At 37.8% G+C, this 25,382-nt stretch overlaps 1 protein-coding gene across 2 annotated transcripts in view; it reads right to left on the reverse strand.

The window, feature by feature from the left end:
- Positions 1–17,808: 17,808 nt before the first annotated feature.
- The window catches only part of CEP192 (centrosomal protein 192), a 58,004-nt gene continuing 50,430 nt past the window's right edge, over positions 17,809–25,382 (reverse strand). For both annotated transcript variants that reach the window (XM_058833380.1, XM_058833379.1), the window contains exons 41-44: positions 24,412–24,533; positions 23,396–23,519; positions 22,879–22,937; positions 17,809–18,280 (exon numbers count right to left, since the gene is read on the reverse strand). In XM_058833380.1, the coding sequence (XP_058689363.1) occupies positions 18,142–18,280; positions 22,879–22,937; positions 23,396–23,519; positions 24,412–24,533 (444 nt within the window). In that variant the 3' untranslated portion in view covers positions 17,809–18,141. The remainder of the gene's footprint in view (positions 18,281–22,878; positions 22,938–23,395; positions 23,520–24,411; positions 24,534–25,382) is intronic.

Genomic DNA, 25,382 nt, shown 5'->3' on the forward strand with positions numbered 1-25,382 from the left:
GTATCATATGACAGGAATGCATAATAGAACTGATAACCAAGAGCAGCAGCATCATCATCATCTTACGTTTAACTGTAATGGTAAAATCAGCACTGCAACCTATAACCTTCTGGTTTTATGTTCACTAATATCATAACTCCTATTAAGCTGCCTGTCTTCCTACCTTTCATAACATTCCCAATAACTGGACACATCCATATGTGTTTAAAAGCCATTCCATTCTTCTTCTTCAGGTCTTATTAGAATATTTCTATCTTTCTATTTAAGCACGAAAAAAAAAATCCCTCATTTTTGGAAATAAGGACCATTTTCACTGTTTTCCCGGTACAGTACAGAGCCATCCGGTCAATGCTTGAATTTTAAAATATAACTACCTTCATTTTAAGAACCCTACCCTTCAAATAAAGTTCTTCTGGTTCTGCCCTTCAACTCTCCCAAAAGATAAAGCTGCAGAGCTCTGAGAACTTCCCACTTACTACAACTTACTACAACTACTTACTACAACTCCTCCTTTTCTCTTTCTTGGATTTTTTTTTTTGCTTCTGCTTTTGGGCTTCTTATCAATGAAAGCTTTTGCATAAATGCAGCGTTGAAAAAGGTTTTACCATCAGAAAAGACAACTAAATTAAAGCAAATAGGTTGGACAGAGGACACAAATCAAATTGCATATATTTTCATATAGTATAGCAGATGAGTGTTTTTCATGCCCAATAGGAACCTCACCTTCAGGGACTCCAGGCTAACACTGACCACTGAATCAGATATCCATGTTGTCCATAACTAGCACAAGTGGAACCTGCTGCTGACCACGTGCTTGCTTTACTTCATCTGCTGCTCTAAGCAAATGCGTTTTTTCATGTCTGGAAAAGTGTTTTCACAATTGATTACATAAATATTGCAAATTAGACTGTTATATTATTACCTTATCTTATATTAGTTACCTTCTAGGTAACTCCTCCCAAAGGGATCTTAGGAACTGTTCTCTCTGCTATTTCTTGTTAAACGAATCCCAGTGACTTTTTTTTATCTTCCCCACTGTTTTTGCATATCACCTATAATATATTTTTAATATTGAAAATCTGCATAGCATGCAGTTGTTTAATGCCTTTCATTAAAGGCTCTCAAAGCATTTTGTTGTCACTAATCAGTTCAATCTCACCAACCCAGGCGTACACAAGCATTATTCCTATTCTGTAGACAAGAAAACAACTACCGAGAGGACTGAGTGGCAGAATTCATTCCTGCATTCAAACTCCAACCACTAGATCACAAACTGCTTGCAAAAAGACAAACTGTTCTCTCATGCTCAGAGCTGTAGGACTTCATTAACAGGAGTTCCTCCAATAACTTGCTGTGTCTTCTCTCAGATACTTCCTTAGCCACTCATTTATTTTCAGGTTACCTACAGATGCTAACATAGCATGCAGACACCAAGAACAGAGGGCAGTACAAAATAAGCTATTAAAAAGGCACTTTCACAGTTATTTTAGCATCAGTTTAACAAGTTGCAAAATACATAAAAGCTACAGATTTTTACATGTTTTTCCTTCAGCACACTGTTTACTTCTTGGGCCACCATCTTCAGCATTCTTCACTGTCAGCTGAATTACTTTAAACAAGACACTACTGGGAAAAAATATTCAGAACATGTGAAAGGAAAAAAGAGTTTCTACATCTCAAAATGTTAACTTCAAAGCTTTATTTTATCTTTATAGGTACCATCCTAACAGGTCATACATACATCTCTCAAATGAGTGTTAGAAGTACTGAGAAGTGCCCTGTCATGTTGTGAAAATAATACCTCAATTCAGATGTTTAACATAATGAGATGAATGAAACCCCCCTGTATTTCTCTCTCAAATCTATCAAGTGGGGAACTACTATGTTCCAGGATAGTCTCTGCAACTGATTAGAAATGGTACAGATTATACACTACGTAACACAGACTTTCACAAGTGAACCAGTTTTCCTAGGTTAGGAATTTACACAATAGGCAGCCATGCCATATACTAGAGTTTTGGAGGTTTTTTAAAAATGTTGAGTGACATGATTATAATCCTAACACAGAAAACAAAAATCCTGTTCCAGAGTATTGCAACTTTGGAAATTCTTCTGATATAATATTAACAATTGCAGAAATATGAATCAAATTACACTGTGAAATTTACCTTTAGTTTTGCTTATTTTCTATTATTATGTTACCATCTCTAGAGTAGCTTGATCTTCATTGCATAGAATGGAAACTGCTTAAAGGATGAATCAGCAACACATATGGAAAGAAGTTGCTCTTGGTACAAATTTTGCCTCACTTGTGCAGATTAACATCTTGCTTTTGTTCAGTATCATATTGACTACACCACACTCTAACAGTAGGAATTCATGAATGAATTGTCACAAGTTAAGCTAGGATGTCAAATTTACTATAAATCGGTTAATCTTCAGTTGTTTTCTATAAAATGTGTACTATGCCCCAGCAGCACATGCAAAAGAACCTGGTCCTTAACCAAGAAAATAAACGGCTTGGAATTGGCTCGTACTGACCTGACAATAACAATTTGCATGCAGGCAGTTAATGCAAAACAGCTGACTTGGAGTAATTTCCCTAGAATGAGGAGATAGAGACTGAGCAGATTATTCATGTACGTATACTCTTGATATACATGCACTTACATTATGTTGGACAGTCTGGCAACATTTTGATAAAATACAGCTACACCTGGACCTTATGCCAATCTAAGTTACCTTGTTTCCAGAAAGTTTCACTTCTTCAACCTACGTTTTTCTGTCAAGGTGAAAATGTGTGGAATAATGTCCTTGTTCCACAAACTTGAGACTTTTCACCATTGTGCAAACAAGGGCACATAAATGCCTGCTTATGGTTTATTTGTGGCTATGCCATTCACAGACTTTTAGCACATAACAATCCCAAACTTCAAAACTCAACAACTCAATAAAGCCTGTTCCTGCTCTCAAGTTTTAGAACTAATATCTTAAGGTTTATTTGTTTAATCTTTATAGCTTTTACAGTGCTATTTATTTCTCTGCTGTACTCAGTTTGTTACTCTGAGAGCATGAAAGATGAGCAACAACAAAACTTGAATTACACCCCATGCAGTGAGGCCACGCAGCGACCTCAGAACCTCCCCCAGGCAAACAGGCACAATGTTATCTCCAAACCCTTTCTCCCTCCAAATATCTGCCCTTCTACTGGGGGCAAGGCAGCAGAGCAAAGAAGATATTGTTCTGTTCAACCCCATTCCTGGCACCGCAGCCCAACAGCAGCATGCAAATCTTGGCAGGGAACACCGGTGCCTGGGCCGCTTGAACAGTTGCATGGGGCACACAGCCAGAGGCTGCCCAGCTGCTGCTGGAAGGGGCTCCAAGTCACCCTCTCACCTACTCGGCCTCTCTGGTTCCACAAACCACTCACCCATATGGTGAAAACTGAAGCGATATCAAGGAGACTTCTCCCCATCCACAAGTCCTTCCGTTAACTGGTATGGGCTCTACTTGGTAGTTAACTGCAATGATCCAGGCACAGGCTAGATGCTGAATTCATTTAAAGAGTCCTCAGAATCACGTCTGCTACCAGAAAAAAAAACCAAAACCACTTTGGAGTCAGTATAGCTGTGATTTGTCTCTTCCTAAAGAGAATTACATGAGCATAGGAATTTATTTGTCAGTGGGCAGTCTCAGCTTTGTACTAGACATATGATTTTATAGGAAATCCAGATGTCATTTAGAACAGTGTCAAAAGTCAGACTAAAATTAGTATTCACTGAATGAGTTTTTAAAAGAAAAAATATGCTCTTCAGCTTAAAGGAAGAACTGTAAAAATATCTCAGAGTCTTGTATTTCTCTTAGCAATGTCAATAGGGTTTCTCTTGTACAAATACGTAAGTCTAAAGAATCAAGAATGAAAATACTTCCCATGTTTCTGTTTGGATATGGCTCATAACTTGGGATCAAATTATGAGTCACAGTTCCTCCAGAGTACAGAACTGTCCACCACTTCTCTCTGATTTACATGCACAAAATCTACCTACACGAAAAGTCTTTAAAAGACCAAGATGGATTCTCGATATTTATTTAGCAAAAAATTGAAACTATTTTCGGCAGTCTTAGGCTTATTTAGGCAATACCAGAACTCTCTGCACACTAGTCCACTAGTCAGTGTAAGCAGGGAAAAATGCCCAAAGTACTACTTATTTTGTTTTGAGACAGCCACACCAAAGCTCTACCTACCACTCTACAGAGTGAGTTCACCTTCATGCCATGCTGTGCCTACCCAAATTGTAGCAGTCACCCACTTTCACTGAATAAAATGGTGCTTTATTTGTAAAGATGTAAATAAAGCTCTCTTTGTTCATGAAAGATCCCTATTCTTTTCAGCAAAAGGCATGATCTCATCATTCTGATATAATTGTCCCATTACTTGCATGAAAAGAAACTTTGCATTGCCACAGCTGAAACAGATCACTCTAGCAGGTGAATTTGAGAGTCTAGAGGGATGTTTACAATTTACCTCATCAGCAGGAAGAAGAATATATGTCATTTAGCTATTCCCTAAGAGTGAGAAAGAAAGCAAAATCAGCATGGGGCTAGGCTGACATCAAGATGCCATTCAAAGAGTATCCAGACCCAACAATGTCTCAGCCAGATAATAAGCCTTTTATGATCAGTTGGCCCTCAGCTGCATTGCAAAATTCCATTTCAGAAAGGGATTAAAGATATCTATTAGTCAGGAACATTCCATTGCACCTTCAAGAAAACCCATTTACATTAATGGCTGGTGTTGATATTTTCTGCTGCATGGTCCTCTTTAAGTTCTGCAAAGACATATTTTACCTAGCTTTTTGATCAATTGCGGGTTTGTGGTTAAAAATGTTGAGATTTGTGTATCACAGCAAGGAGTTTCAGAAAGAAAATATTCTAGTTAGGGGTTTGGTTTTTTTAAGGAAAAACTATTATGGTCATACAATCAATAAATTTCTCTGTTGCAACAGAGAGTACCATTCAATACAGACTTTGAGCTACAGATTTTTTTTTTCAAATCACTCTTCCTTTCAGAGTTCCAAACAAATTGAATAAAAAGTGATCAGACACAATACCTGTATGAAAGAAAAATCCTTTCTTTCGGATACATCTCAGTAAGCAGTCTCAGCAACTTAACACTCACTTTTGAACTGACACAGTACTTGAGTCTTTCTAAATAAACATTGCAAGAGTCAACTACAATAGACACGGTGTTACCCTTCAGTGCTTTGAGAGTTTCAATTTATTGAGACTGACAATTACAGCAGCTTGATGCTGAAATAGCAGTACTAATGCGGGGAGGTGGCAGAGTCACCACCCCTGGATGTGTTTAAAAAAAGACTGGATGTGGCACGCAGTGCCATGGTTTAGTTGAGATGTTAGGGCATGGGTTGGACCAGTGATCTTGAAGGTCTCTTCCAACCTTGTGATTCTGGGTGCAAGAATGCTGCGTTAAGCAGCCAGCATGTTCTCCAAGTCCCATAACAATAACTGTTCTTGGTGATTTGAAGCCAGAAATTTGTGAATATGGAGTTACAAGATTAGACCTATACCCTAAGCACTACAGAAGGCAAGACCAAGTAAAACTATCTCCACTACAGGTCCTTCTACTTCTCCCAGTTGGATACAGTGGTGCACACTGACACCATGCAAGAAAAGGTCAACAGACTTTTCACCTTTCCTCCTGCTCATCCTCTCATGTCCCTAGGATTGCAGTTCCACCCTTGCAGTCACATCACTGCTACTTGGATTTCACTTAAAATATCCTGTTTGCCTTTTTTGTTTCAGAGTTTGTATCTGACTCCATACAAAACATAAAACAGCTGTTTTATCTGCTTTTGACCATGACCTCTTGGATTTTGGGCCTGAGGACAAATACATCTTCATCTTCAACAGGAAGACCCATTTGAGAGACTATATATCAGTCTGACCTGCTAGAGATTATGCCTATCATATTAACACAGAAAATGGACCTCCTCCTATCCCCAGATAAACAAGTAAGGCAAATTCTTGGCAAGAGGAGCCATAAATTGCCTCCTTTAGATATCATTATTTATAAAGTTTCATATCCTGAGATATATTAACTAGGTTGAGCACTGTGGAGTTCTTCCTCTGCAGAGAGGAAGTATGGCCTCCCACACTAATAAGTCCTCAACTCATGCATCTCAATGAACAAATGCTTTAGCAACTCCCACATTACCACATTAACTCAAAAGCATCTTAGGACAACCTTCATGTTAGCATTTCAGCATATATGAATTGGATTCCTGAGAAAGCAGGATTACAAGAACTGCAGTGTGTGTGCTCCAGGGCACTGACAGACCCCCACAGTCTCTTCTGTTGCTCCTGCAGCAGCTGTTCCCCGTTTTGTTGAGTTATGAGATGAGAGCATCTGGATTTCAACCCATTTTCATCAAAGAATGGCACCTGTAGGTGGGCTGGTCTTTAGTCAAGCTGACAAAGGCATCCTCATACTCAGCATCACTGTTCCAAGCTGGCCTGCTTTCCACTCCAGCATGTCTTTCTGACTCAAACAGGCTCTGAACACTGACACCCTGCTCTAAGTCACATGCCTATAGAAGGGAGCAGATCAGCAGCATGGGTGGCTCCTGGCTGTGGAAGTGTCAGAAGCAGCTTTTGCAGGGTGAGGGGTGTCTACAAGACCCCCGCCCCTGCAGCAGATACGCTTGCTTCCACACAAGTTTTGGAATAACTAATTTATCTCAAGAAACTCCTCCAGCTCAGAAGAGGTTACAACCTCCAGCCGCCTGTCATCACCCTTCTGCTTGAGATTATCTGCTGGAGGGGCTCTTATTACAAATGTTCCACAATCTGTTGCCTTCTAAGAGAACCAAGTTAACTTTAAATAAAAAAAAAAAAAGTCGTTTCAACCTAACTCATTTTGACAGACAAGCTAGAAAATGACAACATGCACAACGAACAGATCTGAGATGATGATAATCACCAGCTGAAAAGAGGGTGACAAGCAGCTGAGGGGCAGTTATATCTTCTGAAAACATAGCAAGATCCAGGCAGTAACTTCTGCCCACGACTTGATTAAACTACAGTTTTGTCTTCTAAAACACAACTTATTTTCTATACATTGCTAGAATAAAGAAAAATTATTTCTCATCTGTGTAGCTAAAGCTAACATCTTCTATTTAATCCACCAACAACACTCCTTCTGCACAGCCAAGTGTTAAAGTATACAAAGTCACTTCCCAAAATCTTTTTTTAACAAACTGTCAACTTCCTTACCTTCAATGAATCAACATTTTTCTATTTGTCTCATTCTATACTCCACCAAAAAAAAAAGCTGCTTCATTTTTCATGTTACAAATGCAAGCTCTGTGTTCGCATACAAATTTCTCTTTCATTCTACACTCATATGTGTTTTTGCAATGACACAAAATAAATTTCATCTTTCTACAAAAGAGTTGATAAGGAACTCTGCCATAAAGCCCCCCACCATGATAACCTCCTTACTGAAGCAGTGAAGGAGAATCTCACCTAGACCCTTCCTAAGAGGGTAACATCATACTGCAGCATAGATGTTTTCATATCTGGTGATGCTAGTGATTATTCTTCTTGGGAATAATCCTGTATTGCTGTATTAGTTCTGGGAAGCCTCAGCTCTTCTAGGGGAGGGTCCTGTTTGTTTGGAGTTTGGAAGGGATTTTTTTTTACGCTCAAACATCTTTTTGTGTTTGCAGCTGTACTGACAAGCCTAACAGACTAGTTCCATACAGGCCACACAGGCATGCCTGGAGCTTTGGCAGTAATTCCTCTGAGGACTCCAGGAGTGATCACAACGGAGAGGGTAGACAGCAACTATAGAGCCTATGCAAGAAATAGGTAACATATGCAAGAGGCTTTGAAATAACTTCCTAACATACAACAGCTGCCTAATATGGATTGACTGATCCCAGGAAGAGCTATGCAGTTGTGAAGGAGCAGCAAATGAGTTTTGGGGGAATCAAATAATTTGCCTGCATTAAATGGTTTATATAAGTAAATGGTGAGATTAAGTACCAACTGTTGCTCTAGGTATGCGTTTCCAAAATTTCATTCCATCATTTAATTTACTTGATTTCTAAAAATGCCAAACCTCTGCAATTAGTACTCAACTACACAATGGGTTGCTAGTCTGTAAGTCAGCATTATTTCCACATGCAAGTTTGAGATTCACGGTTGCATTTTTACAGTTAAAACCAGGTAAGAACCTTAATCTCAAGAACTCAGGTTATGCTCACATCCTGTTCACACACATCTTGCTTTCTGTTTTGTCACAAGGACAATACAGCTCAGACACTTTCTACCACCACTTCTGTACTTTCATTTAATTATTTTAGTTTTTTAATTCTTTTAATATTTATTCAATTTTCAGCTATTGTTAACAACCAAGTGCATAAAAATTTTCCTTTCTTCTTTTTGTCCCCTTAGAGAAAAAGCTAAAGGGCTGGTGAATACATAGTTTTAAAGTTTAAAACCACTAAAAGTTAATGCTGTTAGTCCCTTTCCTCCATGGTTATATTCATACCAAACATTCATACCACATTTACAAGACCATGAAGTATGTAAAGTAAGCCTTCAAAAGGAATGATTTTGTGGGGACTTCCTAAAGGTAACATCTGTTTAAACCATTAGAAAATGAACTTAAACAGTTCACTCAAATTTGTTTTGTCAGATCATCTCTAGATTTCATTACATGAATCTTTCCTAGCAATTTCTTTCCCTAACGCTCAGCAATACAATTTAGAAAGGAAAGCATACTTTTTCAAGAGAGGCTTGGAACAGAACACAAGGTCCAAATATTCTTGAATTTTGGGAAGTCTATTCCATACTGTTGTCTTTATTTACACTGGAAGAGAAAGAGAGAAAACTGAGAGAAGCTGTAGCAATATCAAAATAAGGAGGACATTTTAATACTTTGCCTTTTGCCCAGTGTTTCCAGTAGAGAAAATAAATCAAGAAACCAGTCCAGTACCAAACACCGCAATGAAAATATAAAACCCACAATGCAATACTATTATTTCCTAAAACCTACAGTACAGACTGTCAGACAATACACAGGATGACACATCATGATTTATCTGAAAGGCAGGTTAAATTAAAAGCCTTCATTGTTTTGGCATTGCCTTCCCTTTCTGTGGAGGTCCTGGTTCTCCAAACACTGATAGACAGCATCCACAGGAACAAACTGAAGCTCTGAGCTGATTTTCACACAATTTCTGAAAACCTGTAAGATAAAGGTGAAGAACCACTGAAGAACAGATTACTAAGACAGAGAAAATTCTGCAATATGAGGACACAAGATATTTCCTTCTGAATACAGAAATTCCACTTACCTAGCTATCATCCGTTACTATGAACCAACTTTCAAAGACTATTTCTCTCTAGTACTCATGAGTCATTTTCTAACATCACGTCTTTGGCAGCTTGAAGCATTTTGAAAGTGGAAAGCAAATAAAATTGCTTTTAATGCACTCATAAGAGGGTACTTCAGGTTTTTTAAAAGCCATTTTTTCTCTATCTTTTAGCTGCTAGGAGGCTTTAAATGGGACCCCTGTAGGTTTTTGTCTGTAAACCATACGAGAGCATAAAAGCTTGGAAAACTTGCAGAGATTCTGAAGCAGGTTCACACAGCTTCATTGAAACTGTGTGTGGTTTTGAAGCTCACCAGGGCTCTACTCACCAGGAACCATTTAAAATTGCCAACTTATGAAGTAGATTTAAAACTCATAAAGGATTATGATGAAAACCTAAGACTTATTTTGTAGGCTTCCAGCTTGAAAGAAAAAAACCCATTCTGTAAATAGGGAGGAATGGGTTTTCATTCTCTAAAGGTTTTGGGGTATTGTTTCCTTGAAAACACATACAGGAGCCTGAAAAAGGGATCAGAATAACCTCTGTAAACACAGCCTGAATTAACCTGCATCAAAGTGATTTACCTGTATTAAAAGAATCAAACTGATCAATCCATTATACCAACACATGGTGGCTCAACTACCCTAAAAGCACTTGCAGGATGGTTACAATCAAAATGCATCAAATCGTTCCATCTTTGGAGATGATTCTTCTCAACCCACTTTACTATCAAGCAGAACAGCCAGCAAGAAAAGAAGGCTTGGAAAACCATCATAAATACCACGAGAAATGAGAAACTACTTTCATTTATATGAAGAATCAAAGAAGATTTCATGACTCATACCATTCTCTATTTTGTATTGTAACATTTATTAGGACTTGGTGCTGCAAAAGAAAATGGAAAAATGTTGGTTTGAATGGCAAGGGAGGCACAAAAATTTGTAACAATAGAGTCTAATATACTATTTTCTTCTTTTTGTACATATACAGTCATCCTTGAAGGCACTGAAAGTTCTGTGAGAAAAGATTGCCAGATTGGGCTTTTACTTCAGTCAACACAGAAACTCTAGCAAGATCCCAAGAAGATAATGGACAGAAATTAAACTGCTTTTCATGTTTTTTGATGGCAAGCAGTACAGTGGAAGATGTTTGATACTATTTAAATTTGTTGTGGGACTGATTTTTCCACTAGTGGTTGCTTTTGGCTTTTATAGTCATTATTTACAAATTTTATATTCATTGAAAATAAAGAATACTCAACAGTCCTGTTGATTTCAGATTAAACATTCAACACAACAGCAGCTGTGTAGTGCCAGGAAATCAATGTCACTGTTCACTAGGGTCATAAAGTACATGGGGTTGGTCATAGAAGCTTATTTTTCCACAATCACAACCAGCCATGGAATTAATTGCTAACTTGGCAAGGTCTATGTAACAACTCTTCTGCTCATATATAATACACCAAAAGTGTTGACATTTTTTCCCTATTTGGCTTGGAATCCATTGACCCACACCAAATAATCAAAATTTGCACTATATAAGCCCTTGCACAAGAGCAGGAGGAAGTAGAGATCAGCAGGTTCTGAAGTCCTTACACTAGCTGAAGTTTTTAAGAGCTTCCAGAGGTGCAAAGGGGAATGTTCAAACTGTGAAGAGGATGCCAAAACATTTACCCCTGCCTATTTGGAGGGGACAGAGATCCTGACTTCAAATGTAGGGACAGGAAGCAAAAGACACTGACTAGGTGCTTAAAAGACTGTTGCCAAAGGAAGTTCCAGTACACACCTTGTGTGTACACTTGTAGCAACCTTCAGTGCTTCAAAAGAGGGAAGGGAAGGGAAGGGAAGGGAAGGGAAGGGAAGGGAAGGGAAGGGAAGGGAAGGGAAGGGAAGGGAAGGGAAGGGAAGGGAAGGGAAGGGAAGGGAAGGGAAGGGAAGGGAAGGGAAGGGAAGGGAAGGGAAGGGAAGGGAAGGGAAGGGAAGGGAAGGGAAGGGAAGGGAAGGGAAGGGAAGGGAAGGGAAGGGAAGGGAAGGGAAGGGAAGGGAAGGGAAGGGAAGGGAAGGGAAGGGAAGGGAAGGGAAGGGAAGGGAAGGGAAGGGAAGGGAAGGGAAGGGAAGGGAAGGGAAGGGAAGGGAAGGGAAGGGAAGGGAAGGGAAGGGAAGGGAAGGGAAGGGAAGGGAAGGGAAGGGAAGGGAAGGGAAGGGAAGGGAAGGGAAGGGAAGGGAAGGGAAGGGAAGGGAAGGGAAGGGAAGGGAAATTTCTTCCTGGATCTTAAGGGTAAGTAGCAATTCTGAAGCATGGCATCAATGCAGCAAAAGTGTAATGTAAACAGATACTCAAGTAGTCTGTTAAAAAAAAAGAGGAGGGGGAGAGGTACTATTCAAGTACTACTCAAAGAGCAAAGTCTGGAAGAGCACAGCCCATGGCTGGCACCTCAGTATTTCTTTTCCACTAGACCAATTTGAAGAAAATCCCTGCAAAGAAGCTTTCATAAGATGGCATTTTTGTGATTCAGTATAGCACCAATATTCCTTTTGAGTTTTATAACTGTTCCTAGAACATTCTTGGCAATGAATTTAAACTTTTTGAAAGAGGTCGCATTTCACTGTAAATGGTTATCTGGTATTCACAACACAAAATAAGCATTTGAATATTTATTGTGAGCACATTGCATTTTAGGGAGAACACACAAAGATTCTTACCACAATTATCTTGTTCCAGCTTTAACATATTAGCTGTCACCTCTTTAATGGATCTTGTGAGAAAGGAAAGTTTCTTTCTTTAACTCTCTTTTCCCCCTGAACGCAATTACCACCTCATTCAGAGCTCTTTGTGTCCACCTAATCTCTCTGATTATGTCTCTGACACCACCACAATACTACATGACTGACATACCTGACAGCTGTGACTAGTGACAGAACACTCACAATGCAAACCAGCTCTATGCAGGATGAGTATTACCTACCGCCAGCCTCCCAGAACAAACATGGAAGGAAGGTAAAAGGGGTGGGGGCATTTCACGACCAGCCTAACCCCTACCGATTTTGCCTCCTTTTAGAGCCAAACAGCATTGACAAGCAGAGCCTCTTTGTACATACCTACCTAATGAACCAATTGTTGAATGAATACAAAAGCACACCCATTAGTATTTTAATTTTTAATTTATAGAGTGGAAAATGCATGTTTGGAGACCTGACTTACAAGCAGGACTTGATGGATCATTTTGTCTCACTCCAGCCCTTTTATGCTTCTCCGGGTCATAACTCCCAGCTGGTGCTCAACTGTCAGATTTAGGCAGGTGGCTTTAGATGAGAGCCTGTGAGGAAAGACATACCTGAAAATGTGATTCCCTGACAACAAACTGCCCCTGGAATCAAGGACAAACTGTCTCAGAATTAAGCATTTTGAGCCATAAAGACGTGAATTTGTGTTACAAATATTTGCCAAGTACAATGGCAATGATGAATACGCTAATCAGGAAAAATATTAGAGTGCTTTATAAGGAGTCTTATACTTTAAAATCCCATGGTTTAAAGTGGTATTTATACATCAACTCTTCAGCTTGTCAGCACTGACTAACATTTTTTCCCCTGTGGAAAAAAAAAAGATTCAAAAATCAAACCAACTTTTACCTGTAGGAAATGTCTAGAGCCAAAAAGTGCCATCCAAGCATCCAGTTTTCAAGGTGATCAGATAATATTTACAGAAAATTAATCCAAGTGCATCATATCCATCTAATTTTACTTCTAAAAACTGGTCCTGTAAGACTGCCCTCCAACAATCATACAGCAAAAAAACCCCATCCAGGATCGAGGGATATGCTTAGAAAAGCTTTGTGTCAAACACTATGTTATTGAAAGCAGAATTTTCATTTTCTAGCTAAACTTTTTTAGGCTGCAAGTTAGATGTTTACGCTATTAGTATAGATTTAGCACATTGCATTAAGTTTGAAAAGATTTCAGGAGCAGTTTTAGCAAATTAATAAAATGTCTAAAGAAAATCCTCTTTTTAATCCACCATGTTCCAGCTTGCAACACTTCTTTATTCTGTATTGAAGTTACCATTCCATTGGAACCTATAAGGCAGATTCCACATTACTTGATGTATCAGTCAACTAATACAGTGCTCTAAAGGCAAAAAAATCATTACTGTTTTAAGAACATTGAGAAAAATCTTTTCTATTGTTGATGCCAACTCAAATTTTCAAATGGGAAGCTAGAAACAATATTCTACCTAACTGGCAAATTTGGGGAAAAAACTGGTATCATGCAAACACTACCACTTAAAAACTTATTAACAGTCACCTTTCTTACTGAATATGAGGCATCATGGCAGGCAGGTGGATTCTTCACCCAAATATTTGATGTTTGTCATTCTGATAAAAAGATGCATATTCTTCATTTATGCTATACAACGAAAGCAGTAAGACATGAACTTCTGTTATCTGGAGCTTTTTTTGAAATAAGGTAGAACAAGATAGCTGTGAATAAAAGTCAGGATACTCAATTACAGTACCAGGGACACTTGATCTTATGTCACCTGCTACTCTCTCACTGGCTTCCAAGGACTTTTGTTCCCAGAATGCCTTTGCTCATTTCCAAAGGTGCTGCAGTATAGAAAGCTAACATGCTTCACATACGTAAGATACATAACCTACTAACCTCATGGTGAACTTTGTTACCCGCCCGCCAACTCCTCCACAAATCATAGGAGCAAGAATATACCAGCATCTTACCTTCCAAGCATTTCTACAAAAGAAATGCCCCGAGTACTTAGAATTCTATTTCAAAAGGCCAGCACTGCCCTCAGTAATTTACTTTATATATCAAAAAACACTCACAAAATTCTCTTTACCATTTTAAGCTTTTATATAACCAAAATAATCTTCTAGACAGCCAAGCCTTGGTATGCACCTCTACGAGGTTTTCTGAACACTAATTAGTTTCAGATGCCAGGGCAACAATCTCCAAAACACACTGAAGCACGTGTACGGAATGTATTATAACTCCATTTGTAGTCAATGATGTGAAAACTTCACAAAGCTCTTGAATAATTATGATTACTAATATCCCAATTAGGTTGAACAGGTACACAGACATCCTCAACGCTAGACACTTAATGAATTTTTAAAAATTATTTATTTCTGAATTTCCTCTCTGACTGGTCTTTAAATCAACAAGTTAGATGACTGTAATTAAAAATACATAGTTTCAGGTTTGTTTGGGATTTTTTTAAGTTTGCTGCTTGGGGTGTTTGAGTCAATCTTGCCAGTCTGAGAAAAAAAGACTGCAGCCAACAACACGAGAAAATTGCAAAAAAGGTTCAAAGCTTTCAAAGATCAAAATGAGAAAAGAATTATACTTAATCTGCTTTATTAAAAGTATTACAGCTTAAAATCTTAATCAAATAAAATTCTGGACAGAATTGTTCTATTTTTGTTCTATTTTTCTGTATCCCTGTAGACAGAAATCAGGACTTCTTCACAGTGAGCACTGGACAAATCAAAGCAAGATCATCTTGACTACAGAAGTTTATTACATAAATAAAACAACCGTGGGGAAAGGAAGCAATCTCATTTTGTGGAGTAGGAATGGAATCAGTTTGAAGTGACTGCAAAGACAGTCATTATTAGGAGTGAAACAAGCACAGTGGGCTGTGAACAGGTACCAAAATAATTCACACCACCTGCAAACAAGGATTCTCTTGGATAATGAGGACGGGTCATTTGCTCAGATGTGTTTCACCCATATATATTTACATATTTATGCACACAAGTATAGTTCACCAGAGTATCTACAGCAGCACATCCTGCATCCTTTTCCTCCCTTACATCCAACCAAGGAGAAAACATAGGAATTCTTTCTTCCCAATTCTTCTCATATCAAGATCTCAAGAAAAGCCCCTGACAGAAGCATGAACAGCCACAGACAGCAGGCCTACCACAGGAACAGAACACAAAGACAATTCTGAATTTACACCAAATACTTAATTATCCAAAGTCAGGGCTTCTTATTGTAATTCAAAGGCAGCTTGGTCTTTTTTCCAGCTTTGGAAGAGACTTCCAATTGTGTTTCTGAAACTGAACAGACATAGGCTTTTGTACACTAAGGTCTTTCTCAAATGAAGCAGCCAAGCCTGTTGAGGTAAGGCAGCAAGTAGAAGATTCCCTCTATTCCAATTCTGTATTCAGAAGTACACAGGCATTGCATCAGTTAAGGAAACATTGAACATCTGGCAGAAAGAGGGCAAAAGGAACATAGTCACAGTATCTCACAGACAGGAACTTACATGCTAGGAGAAAAAGGAGGTGACAAGACTTATAATCTCTAGTTTAATTTCTTTTAATAAATATTCCTTTCCTGGTTCCCAGACTACTAAGAAACAGCAACTTTAGTATACTTTTACTTAGTATCCTTTTACTTAACACTGATGGCATATACCAAAGGCAATGAAGAGGGTACTTCAAGATTTTCCCCCCTGCTTTTTCACATTTTAGTTGTTTGAAAATTCTGCTAAACCAGCAGGAGGTTGGTTTACTAAAACAAATTTCACTCACACTCCTACAAACCTGAAGAAGGGAATGATGTACATATGCTATGACAGAACAATGCTGTCAAAAAAACTGCACTTCTATCTTAAAGCAACTTTGGCCATAAAACTCCATGCTACAAAAATAAAATACAAGACAAAGCCAAAGGCTATAAACAAGGTATTTGAAAAGCCATGATGGTAAAGTCCCAGGTGACTGAAAAAAGGGCAACATTACACCAGTTTTTTTAAAGGGTAGAAAGGAGGAGCCCAGGAACTACTGACCCAACAGCCTCACATCTGTGCCAGGGAAAATCACGGAACAGCTCCTCCTAGCAGCTATGCTAAAACATATGGAGGACAGGGAAGCAACCTGAGACAGGCAGCACCCTTAACCAAAGAGAAATCCTGTCTAACCAACCTGATGGCCTTCTACTATGGAGAGACCACATCAGTGAACAAGGGAAGGGTTACAAATATTGACTCTTTAAAGCCCTTAACACAACATCTTTCTCTCTAAATTGGAGAGAGATGGATCTGATGGGTGGGCTGCTAGCTGGCTAAGAAATTGGTCATATCCAGAGGGTAGTGATCAATGGCTCAGTGACCAGTGGGCACCGGTGACAAATGGTGTCCCTCAAAGATCCATACTGGGACCAGTGTTATTTAATATCTTCATTAATGATACAGAAGAAGGGATTGAGTGCACCCTCAGCAGGTTTGCAGACACCAAGCTGAGCAGTGCAGCTGACAGATCTCAGGGATGGGAGACCAGCCAGAGGAACCTGGACGAGCTCAAGAAGTGGGCACATGGGAGTCTCTTGAGGTTTAACAAGACCAAGTGCAAGGGGCTGTGTCTGGGTCGGGGCAACCTCAAATATCATTCACAGGAATGAACAGATCAAGAGCAGCCCTGCCAAGGACAGCTTGGGTGCTGGTGAGAGACAGGCTGCACATGAGCTGGCAACGTGCACTTGGAGCCCAGAAAGCCAATTATATCCTGGGAACAGGTTGCCCAAAGCACTGGAAGACATCCTATCCATGTAAACAAAACTTCAGAACAGATTGGACTGGGCTCTGAACAACCTGGTCTAGTTAAAGTTGTTCCTGTCCATGGCAGAGGTGGTGGACAAGGAGACCTGTAAAGTTCCCTTCCAACCCAAACTATTCTATGATATGGTAACAATGGGAAAGGGGATGGTGGAACTGTTGTTCAATGACTGCTACAATATAAGAACTGGAGAGTACCCAATTAAATCAGAAATAATCCAGTTTATCACAGAAAACCAAATTTTCTTAAGGGAATATACAGAGAACTTTTAGAGCTTGCTACCACATGGAGCTGTGGAAAGTGTCAAAAGGGTTAAAAAATGTGAACAGCTGAATTCACAAACAGGCCAATAAATGTGAAAGGTGGGATTCTACCTCCCACCCTTACTTGTCTGGTGGCAGATACTGAGGAAATAGAATTGAACCAGTAAGTTCCCAGGCTTATGTCATTTCTCAAAGTAACATCTTTGTAGGACTTTCAGAGACAGAACATTGGGTAAGATGCAGAATTCTGGAAGACTGAAGACACTATTGCCCATGTTAAAATTTACATTGTTTTCATGTTGTTAGAGTTAAAAACAATGCTTATGCCTGCCACTGAACTGTGTGAAACAGTAGGGGATGATTGCCAGATCCCAGCATTACCTTATGGAAACGTGATGTTAACAGGTCAGCTTTCTGGACTGCAATGCCTCCCCCCGTTCCCTCACAGGCCCCCAAAAACTTACCATTGTCTAAGAGGAGGCAGCTTGATCCCTTACCTACAGCAAATAATCCTCTAAAACCAACAGAAATCAGGTAGAATCAGCTGTTTACACATAGATTTTATTTCTGAATTTACAATACTTAAAATATATCAGTATCTAGCTATTTCTAATAAATGCAAAAATACAAAACTTCCATTTGCTTTAAAAGTGCAGAAACATAAATTATAAAAAGATAACTTTAAAACATACAGTGTTATTTCTCAGTGTTTTTACTATCAAAACAGATTTATAAAACAAGCACCATAATTCAACTTACAGAAGACTTTTCATCAAAGCAGCATCACAGGGCAAAACAAGTAGGACATTAGTATGGAAATGTAGTAAAATTTTTTTGAATATTTTAAATTGTATGAACTGCTATAAACTGTTATAAACAGTTATAAAACTGTTCTGACTATTTTTTTGCAATGGCTTTACCATATAGCCGAATATTAATTGGGCCATATTTGGCTGTCAACACAATGAAGACTTCTTCAAACATTCCTTCTGCCTTTGGCTTGAACTGGACTGGCACAGTGATGTAATGACAGGATCTAAAAAGGCAATTATGGGAAAAAATCACTGTTAATAAACAAATAAATACTACCTGATAGACAAATTCTTGTCTAGTCTGTATTTTCATCAAAATGGTATACTGGATGTGCACTGGATCATCAAATTTATTTTTATAGATTAGGTTATCTATTTTTCTTCTGAAGGACTTTGATCTTCAAGGTAATTTTTTTCCTTCTGATTATACAAAGTAATACAATACTTTATTGCTGCTAGTTTACCTTGATAAGTTTGGTCTGTCTCTTAGCAATACTGACAGAGCATAAACTTTATTTAGAGCAAAATTACTACATTTCTTCCCTTCAAACATCACACAAGCACACTAAAATTTCCAACTCGTATTTGAAATTCATGCATTTGAAGCTACTAATTTTCACTACTTCTAATTGCTTCCACATTAAGAAATATTTTGCTGAGTAACTGTAAATCAGTGTGTCCATCCTCAAACAACATTTTAGATATTCTACACCTTTTTACATAATTCCTCTTATATTTGGATTACATAATAACATACCAAATGTAATGAGTGTCTGTTAATTGTCAAAAGCCTAGACTGAATTATTTAAAAATATAAGCTGTACAAGCAATAGCTGAAAATTTTGAGTGGCAGTCTTTTGGATTTCATGGCATCCAATAGAAATATCCAGCACTGAAACAGGTAGCAGTAACAGGCACATACTGAAATAAGGAATTATGAACAGTTACTATAGGAATTATGATCAGTTACTAGAAAAAGAAAATACTGTTTTGTTTGCTTTTACTATACCGTCAATTTTCTTTCCTTAACAGTATATAGTATTATGCAAAGTCCTCGGGAATGTGCTTATTTCCCCTGCTTTTTTCACACAGTGTTCCTACCTTTCCATACTCCTTTTCTCTCTACTAATCCAACTTATCATAATCAGTCTGTGCTTTTACCCTTCTACTCTACCCCTGACCTATATCTGAAGTCATACCTGCCCTACACACAATTTTTATTTTCTAGTATGATCCTTAGTGCTGATTAACCACACCAGCAATTTCCAGGTTTTTTTTTTTAACAATGTTCTGGTCAATCAAATAAGAGTACACACATTTAGAATAAAGACTGGGATGGTACTGTATTTTTTTTATCAGGTTAATACAAAAATAAAGTACTTATTGTACTGTAGTGAACTACGATCAACAGTGCACCAAAGAAATACAACTGAATCAGTTTCATATCTTATACTCGACTGCCAATTGTTGTATAACAAATCTGGCAGTGTCTGTCTTTTTAACCATCTATGATATACAAGTTGGAGTTATTTACTCAGCTCATTAAAAAAAAAAATCAATTCCTTAAAGTGAAGGACATCAGTATGACTATTTAATCTGTAACATGCATTATGTTAGAAAACATAAATTTTGTAGGAATAGAGTGCGAAGCTGCATATAACTAGGCCACCTGAGAATTCACAGAAGTAAATTCAGTAGAAAGCCAGAAGAGATGCAGAAGTCTATATCATCTCCAAAATAATACATGTGTGCTCCCTGATATATTACATAACACTTACTCAAAAAGAACAATATGACCATACTGAAACTTACACTGTATCAAAACTTAACAGTAAGTTAGTTAAGTAAGTTAACAGTAAGTTACTTTTGAACAGTAAGTTCAAAAAGATGGCCACATCTGGCTGTCAAATATTAATTTCCAGAATATGTACCTCAATGGTACTGAGGCAGAGCAGTTTCTTAGCAAATGACAGCTACATTAAATTCCTCTTGATCTCTAAATTCAGGTGTCCATTTGGTGGGGGCTAAACACATTATTATTCTTCCCTACAAGCAGAGTAAGTCAGACATTATGTAGTCTGTTTTGTAGCAGTCTAATTTCTCACAATTGAGATAAGACTCATCACTTGCTTCATCAAGACTTGCTTCCTAACCCAAAGGGAAAGATGCTATTTTCATTTTCTTGGCCAACAAAGCTGGAAAGTTCAGACTTGAGATATAACAGCTCTTTGGGCTACTCCATAACATAAATGTTCTCAGAAATTAAGCAACCTGGAAGACTTTTCTCAAGTACAGGAATCAGAAACTATAGTTTCATGACAAGTAGAATTCTGCTGCAGTTAACTGTTTTTCTCTTAAAAAAACTCTTTTATTTCAAACTTGCCACTATGCCTGCACCTCAGTTAGTGTCTGAATAGTGTATGGCCTTTACAGGCTGTTGCACCAACTTCAAGTAGTGTTTCTGAAAAGTCAGGCGTGCCTGAAGCCTTCTTCACAGACAAACTAATCCTCTAATCCTCAAAACACAACACTGCAATAAATTGAAAGAGTGCAGGCAGTTAGCCCAGTTTAAGCCATAGTAAGCAGATGGTTCATCAATGAACAGTGACCACTCACACCCAGAAGGGCGGCTACTGGAAACAAAAGTAATTAGTGAAGGTAACAACCCAACAAACAGTTTTATCTTTTTAGTAGTATCTGGAACATATACTACCCTGTAATCAGATGGCTTCTGAAAGCAATAAAACTGTGACACTTTTGTTTTCAAGCTTTAAGTAGGCATAGCAACTTGGTAGTCCTTCCAGAAACAGAAATTTGCCACTTTTTTAATGCTTAATTCATATGTTTGTATCACTTAAGAATCATATTGTTAAAAGTATTCTCCTTTTAGTAAAAAAAAATTCTAGTCTGTCAAGAAATAGAAGTCTTTTGAGTGTAAATTGCAGGCAGAATTCAACAGCAGTGCTATGTACTGGTAATTGGGATAGCATTCTTCAATAACCAATTGAAGAACTGGCAAAACCACTACACCAGATTCTGAAGGTCAAGACTCTTGATATTAGATACAAGGTTTCACTTCCTTTATCTAGATTTAAAACTTGATTATACAGGATTACTTTTAAATTTGGCCCTCAAACTTAAGAGTATGCAATAGATCATGTTTAGTACATTACATTACACTTTTTTTGCAAAAAGCATATAGGTAGATAGTACTTTCTACTCTTATTCTCATATTTACAGACTAATATTCCAAGTTCCTGCAAAGAGTCTTCTCGTCCAATTAGTTCTGAACATTACTTCCTAAGATGACAAATTTTAGAAGGAAACAGCTAACAGCAGCTTTATTGATATCCTCCTGGATGCTATTCTCAAATAAAAGCCTTTTAAAACTTTTTAAAAAGCATCTATTCAAGTCAAGCAAATCTTCTGTGCCTTATGCTCATAAATGGGAGAGCACTATGTTGTCTTCAGAGAAATTATTTTTTCTAAAAGATAAGTAAAGCTGGTATTTACACCAAAGAAAAAACTGCCAAAGTTAGTAGGAATAAAAAATGTAGACTGACTTTTAAACTTAAGTCTACTTCAGATAAATACAGTAGGAGTTCATAATCTCTTGCAGAAAATTTTTACACATACAGATTTTACGGCATTCCTCAAAAATATTTTTGAAATATCAAAGTGTCTGCCAGTGAAGTTACTTTTTTTTTTTTTTTGTCAAGGATGGCTAAATCAAGTCATCTTGTCCTTTGTCTGCTGCTGTACAGCCTCAGACAGGCCTAGTCTTTACTTGGATAGATCTCATCCTGGTCACTACACCCAAAAAAAAACCCTTCTGTGCCATCTCACATGAAATATTTAATAGAAAGATGACATTTAAATTGAAGCACTAACACAAGCCTGAGAGAAGCTACAACACTTGGCACTGAGAAGTGGCCTTAAGAATACTTTGAATACCTCTGGCTAGCACCACTACAGCCCTGTCTTTTTGATAAATGTGGAGCAGATTAGGAGGCAGAATATCTAACTCCATTTACAATTTGCTCACAATTGCTGGTCTCTACACCCTTAGCTTTCCTGAGTTTAAAATGGGAACCTGTTTGAGAATGTATGCTGTACCACTTCTAATGAAATGGTTGCATTTCTACTTCCTGACAATCCCACTGTTGCAAATGAGCACGTACTTCTTGAAGAGATGACTAATACTACTGTCACACACTTGTTGTAATGAACTCCACAGATGACTGGGTTTATTTTCAGGGATTGTTATCACTAACTTAAAAATTTCTTTTATGCAGGTAAAATGCTGAAATAGTTGGTATGACCAGACAATTCCAGTGGCTGCTCAAACCTTGTGGTTGCAAAGAATATTTGATGCAGCTCTGCAGGTTTGTCAAATTAGAAGCATGATGAAGGCAATTTGATTGGTCTGTTGTGCAGAAAGTATAAATGGAAGGAATGACTTGATTGTGCACAGCATGCCAAATGGTTACATGAAGCATTAGGCTTAACATTAGAAGCAGCAGCACTGTTAGAAACAATTTGCAGGGAAGAAATTGGCAAATGCAGAAATAACTGTGTGGGCTCATTCTGCTTCAAACAGAGATTAGAGAGTACAGTTTAGCAGAAAAAAAAAAAGAAAAAAGAAACCCAACAAAAAAAGCCTCACAACCCCCCCCCCCCCAAACCAGTAACTATAAACAAAAGCATCCAAAATATTTATATGTATATTTTAGCACTATCCACACACAGAAGATATTTATCTTACTGAATTACTTGGTTCATTTTTTTGTTAGGAGAGAATGTTAGCATATGCATTACTCACCTTAGAGAGTATTTCAAGTGCTTGATGTAGAAAGGCTCTCTGGGATTTACAAATTTCAGCTGTAATTTAATACAAAATGCTTAAAAGTGCACTATATTTAAGCCCATCATATTCAACTTCTGACAAGTGTAAGATAATCCACTTACAAATACAGCTTTACACACACCCAAGGCTTAAAAATAAAGAATGCCCGCATTTGTGGACAGTAAGGAAAAAATCTTATTTTAATATTTTAGTGAAGTTTAAAAATTAAAATCAGTAAATTAGAATAATAAAAAACCTATACAAACTATGATCTACTATATTTTCCTATTAATTTATTACAAATACATTCAGTTAGTCAGACAAAAAAGAAAAATTATACATCAAAATTCTTCAAATATTGACTTTTGGAACAAGCAAACTAAGATGTGTACGACTGCAATTTTTGTCAAGAGTAAAAGAGAAAAAAAGAGTGCAGCTGAGCAATTGAAAGGACTTACAAGTATCTGTTTAAGATGAAGTCTGTCAAACTCACCATGTGTGTTGTGCAGGAGTTATTCCGCAAATGGACCTTTAATGTGCATGCTTCCCCAACTCTGGTTAGAGGAAAAACGTAGACATCTTCTGGTGCATATACCCCTTGAATGACCTCTTTTTGTCTGATTTGCAAAAGGGATTAAGATATTAACATTTCTGACCTGTATGATCTGTGTATATTGAGTGCATACTTGAAGTAACAGGTGTATTTTCAGAGAAGAAATCAGGAAAAATGGAAAGAATCAGAAAACATCAACTCTCTCACCTTAAGTTTTATAGGCAAGATATTTTAAGAAAGAATAACAAAAGCATCACTGTGGCATAAATATACAGGAATTTACTTACACACACTTTCACTGTCTGAATTTTCCCCCCATATGCTTTACCAGAGACTTAACAGTCTTATCAAAGATTGCAGGTTTAACCAAACATTTTACTCTTCTGCTATATTCACATCATCTTATAGTAAAAGCACTGACAATTAACTTAAGACAGCAAGGTTAAGACATGCAGTATAGTGATTTTCTCAGAATTGACTTTACAGTCAGTTGGGGTGTCCAACAAGCAACCATACAAAAAGTGTACACTAAATTCTACTACCAGTACCAGTTCATTTACCACAGCATATCATAGTTAGACAGCTTAGAAACTCAACTGAAAAGAAAAAGCATGGAAGATTGAACAATACAAAGCCACTAAGAGATTTTGGCAAGTCTATTTTTTACAGCTGCTTACTCTAACATAGAATCATAGGATCATTCAGGACAGAAGATACTCAGATGGGCTCTAGTTCAACCTCTTGTTCCAGTCAGGGTCAGATGTGAGGTCAGAGCAAGCTGTCCAGTTAAATCCCAAAAAGCTTTGAGGACAGCGACAGCACAGACTCTGTGAAGCCTGTTCCACCACACAGATGTCCCGACAGTAAAAAAGGTTTTGGTTGTGGGGCTGGGCTCTACTCCCACACCCTTTTACCCAGCCACAGACACACTCTTGTCAGGTTTTATCCATACATACCTTATTCTTTTTGGTTGGCCTTCAGAGTAAGCTTTCCTTTCTGGTGTAACTCGAAGCTCAGTTTTTGTAAGGGCACTTGGAGAAGATTTCACAACTGGTGTTTCATTTTCTGCTTTAGTACTCTATTGGCAAAACCAGAGAAGACTGTAAACTTTGAGTTCAAAAGTACTTAAGTATTCAGGAATGTAAGTCATTCCCCTTACCCAATCCAAGAGTTTTTATTTATAGAATAATCTTTCAGGAGCAATTATTTAGAGGACTATGTCAACAGCTTCTGTGCTTTACAAATACTTATTTATTACACGACAGTTCACAACAAACTAGCAGCGCAGGTGGAATCTCAAAAAGGCTGCAAGCAACCAAGATTTTACTAGAAGCCAAAAAACCCCTCACTTCCTCTGCAGATATTATGCCCATATGCCTCAAGAACAACCAAGTTGGCTAAACAACTGCTCAGAAAGAAGACATAAGTCAGCATTATAATCTGAATTCTCAAAACAGCAAAAAGCTTTGTAATAATTATGTACTATGAACAATACATCTTTCTCAAAGAAAGGCCTCTCCAGAGAGGCAGAATCAGATAATGCACTATATGGTATTTTCTGCATTCACAAATTAGGCCAAAATATTAACCATCACCAAGATCCCCATTTAGGGTATTCTAACACAAGGAGACCAGATCTCCCAATGGGAATAACTGGACAAATAACCAATTTCAAATTCTGTGTTGCTTAATGAATCTTGCCAGATATTCTTTGGAGTCCCCTTGGGTCACAACATCTTAAACAAAGTTAAAGAACCAAAAGAACCTCCTACACTTACGGTTGTACAACATTATGTCAATTTTTGAAATGGTGCTGACGTTTTAGACAAGTAGTTGATTCCCTGACGCAGGGAAGATGAAAAAAATAGATTCATCTTCAATAGAGCTGCTATGACAAACTTGTCTTTAAGACATTCATTTCTTCTAT

The sequence above is a fragment of the Poecile atricapillus genome, chromosome 2, assembly GCF_030490865.1.
Source record: "Poecile atricapillus isolate bPoeAtr1 chromosome 2, bPoeAtr1.hap1, whole genome shotgun sequence".
Classification (NCBI taxonomy): Eukaryota; Metazoa; Chordata; class Aves; order Passeriformes; family Paridae; genus Poecile; species Poecile atricapillus.